This window comes from Varanus komodoensis, unplaced genomic scaffold (assembly GCF_004798865.1).
Source record: "Varanus komodoensis strain SLA01 unplaced genomic scaffold, ASM479886v1 scaffold17, whole genome shotgun sequence".
Lineage (NCBI taxonomy): Eukaryota > Metazoa > Chordata > Lepidosauria > Squamata > Varanidae > Varanus > Varanus komodoensis.
The window spans coordinates 12,034,728-12,035,990 of NW_025335505.1; the positions used below are offsets into that span (position 1 = coordinate 12,034,728).

At 52.4% G+C, this 1,263-nt stretch overlaps 1 protein-coding gene across 1 annotated transcript in view; it reads right to left on the bottom strand.

Moving 5' to 3' along the window:
• Nucleotides 1-797, bottom strand: part of AFG3L2 (AFG3 like matrix AAA peptidase subunit 2) — a 23,578-nt gene extending 22,781 nt beyond the window's left edge. Inside the window, exon 1 of the mRNA XM_044426334.1 lies at nt 597-797. Within this exon, the coding sequence (XP_044282269.1) occupies nt 597-719 (123 nt within the window). The 5' untranslated portion in view covers nt 720-797. The remainder of the gene's footprint in view (nt 1-596) is intronic.
• Between the last annotated feature and the right edge of the window lie 466 nt (nt 798-1,263).

Here is a 1,263-nt window from a genome sequence, read left to right on the forward strand (position 1 = left end):
CAGGGCGGCTTATTTTATAATGTGTGTTTTAATTAAGATTATTTTATATGGATATTTTAACTGATTGTTTTATCTATGTTGTAAGCCGCCCCGAGGCTTCGGCGAATGGGGCGGCATAAAAATGTTTTAATAAATAAATAAATAAATAAATAGTGTAGACAATAATGAGCAGGCCAAAACAAACATCAAATTTAGGCAGCTCCCTATCTTCCTAATGCTAAAATCATGACCAACATCATGCTGTGAAAAACATCAAGTTTTTACATGTTGGTGGGTAACAAAGTAACTTGCATAACGACTCAGCAAGGCAGCTTTCCTCAATACGGTGTACTCTAGCCATTCAGAATTAAGCTCCCGTCAACCCCAAGCAGCATGACCAACGATCAGGAATGCTGGGACTTGTAGTCCAAAACATTTGGAGAGCAACCAGACTGAGGGGGAACCCGCCATGGGGCTGCGTTGGTGTGTGGCAGCTGCCAGCCCAGCTCAGGCGACGGGAAACGGGCGCAGCCAGCCTAAAGCGGGCGCTGTTGGAAAGGGGGGCGGTGGCGATGCAGGCGCACAAGCTCTTTGTCCTTGCCGTGCCTGTGACTCACCAATCTCAGGTAGCGCGAAGGCGCTGCCAGGCCTCGACCCCAGAGCAGCTGCTGGGCTCCAGGCACCCCAGCAGGGGTTCGCCGGTAACCGCCCCGCGACAACCACAGGCAGCGATAGGCCATGACCCGAACCTCCACAGGCCCAGCGCCGTTCTCGCTGGCGCTCCCGCACGCGCACGGGAACGGGACCGCGTCCGCGGCGGCACGAGTGACGCCATCACGTCGCCCTCATAACTGCTTCTGCGCAAGCGCGTGGACTCGCCTTCCGCAAGCCTCGCTTCCTTAACCCAGTACATTGAGCTGCTGGTCGTCTGTTCTCCGTGTCTTGCAGGTTCCGTGGGTGCTCAAGTCCAGCCAGTCACTTGTTAGAAAAAAGCCCCGCTATTTTCCAAGGGGCCGTATTGTATGCAGCGATGTGGGTTGAATGGAGCGAGCGCATGTTTTCATGCCCTGCTCCGAAGCCCTGGTTGTTACCTGTCGTTAAGTCGTCTCCGATTTACGGCCACCCTCTGAATGGATGCTCTTTAAAATCTGTCCTTGACAGCACTACTCAGCCCTTGTAATCTGGGGGATGTGGGGTTTTTTATGGAATCGATCCCGAAGCACAGGTAGATTGGATCAAATAGTGGCATGGAAAATGAAAGAGCAACAACAGCAAAGGGCAGTT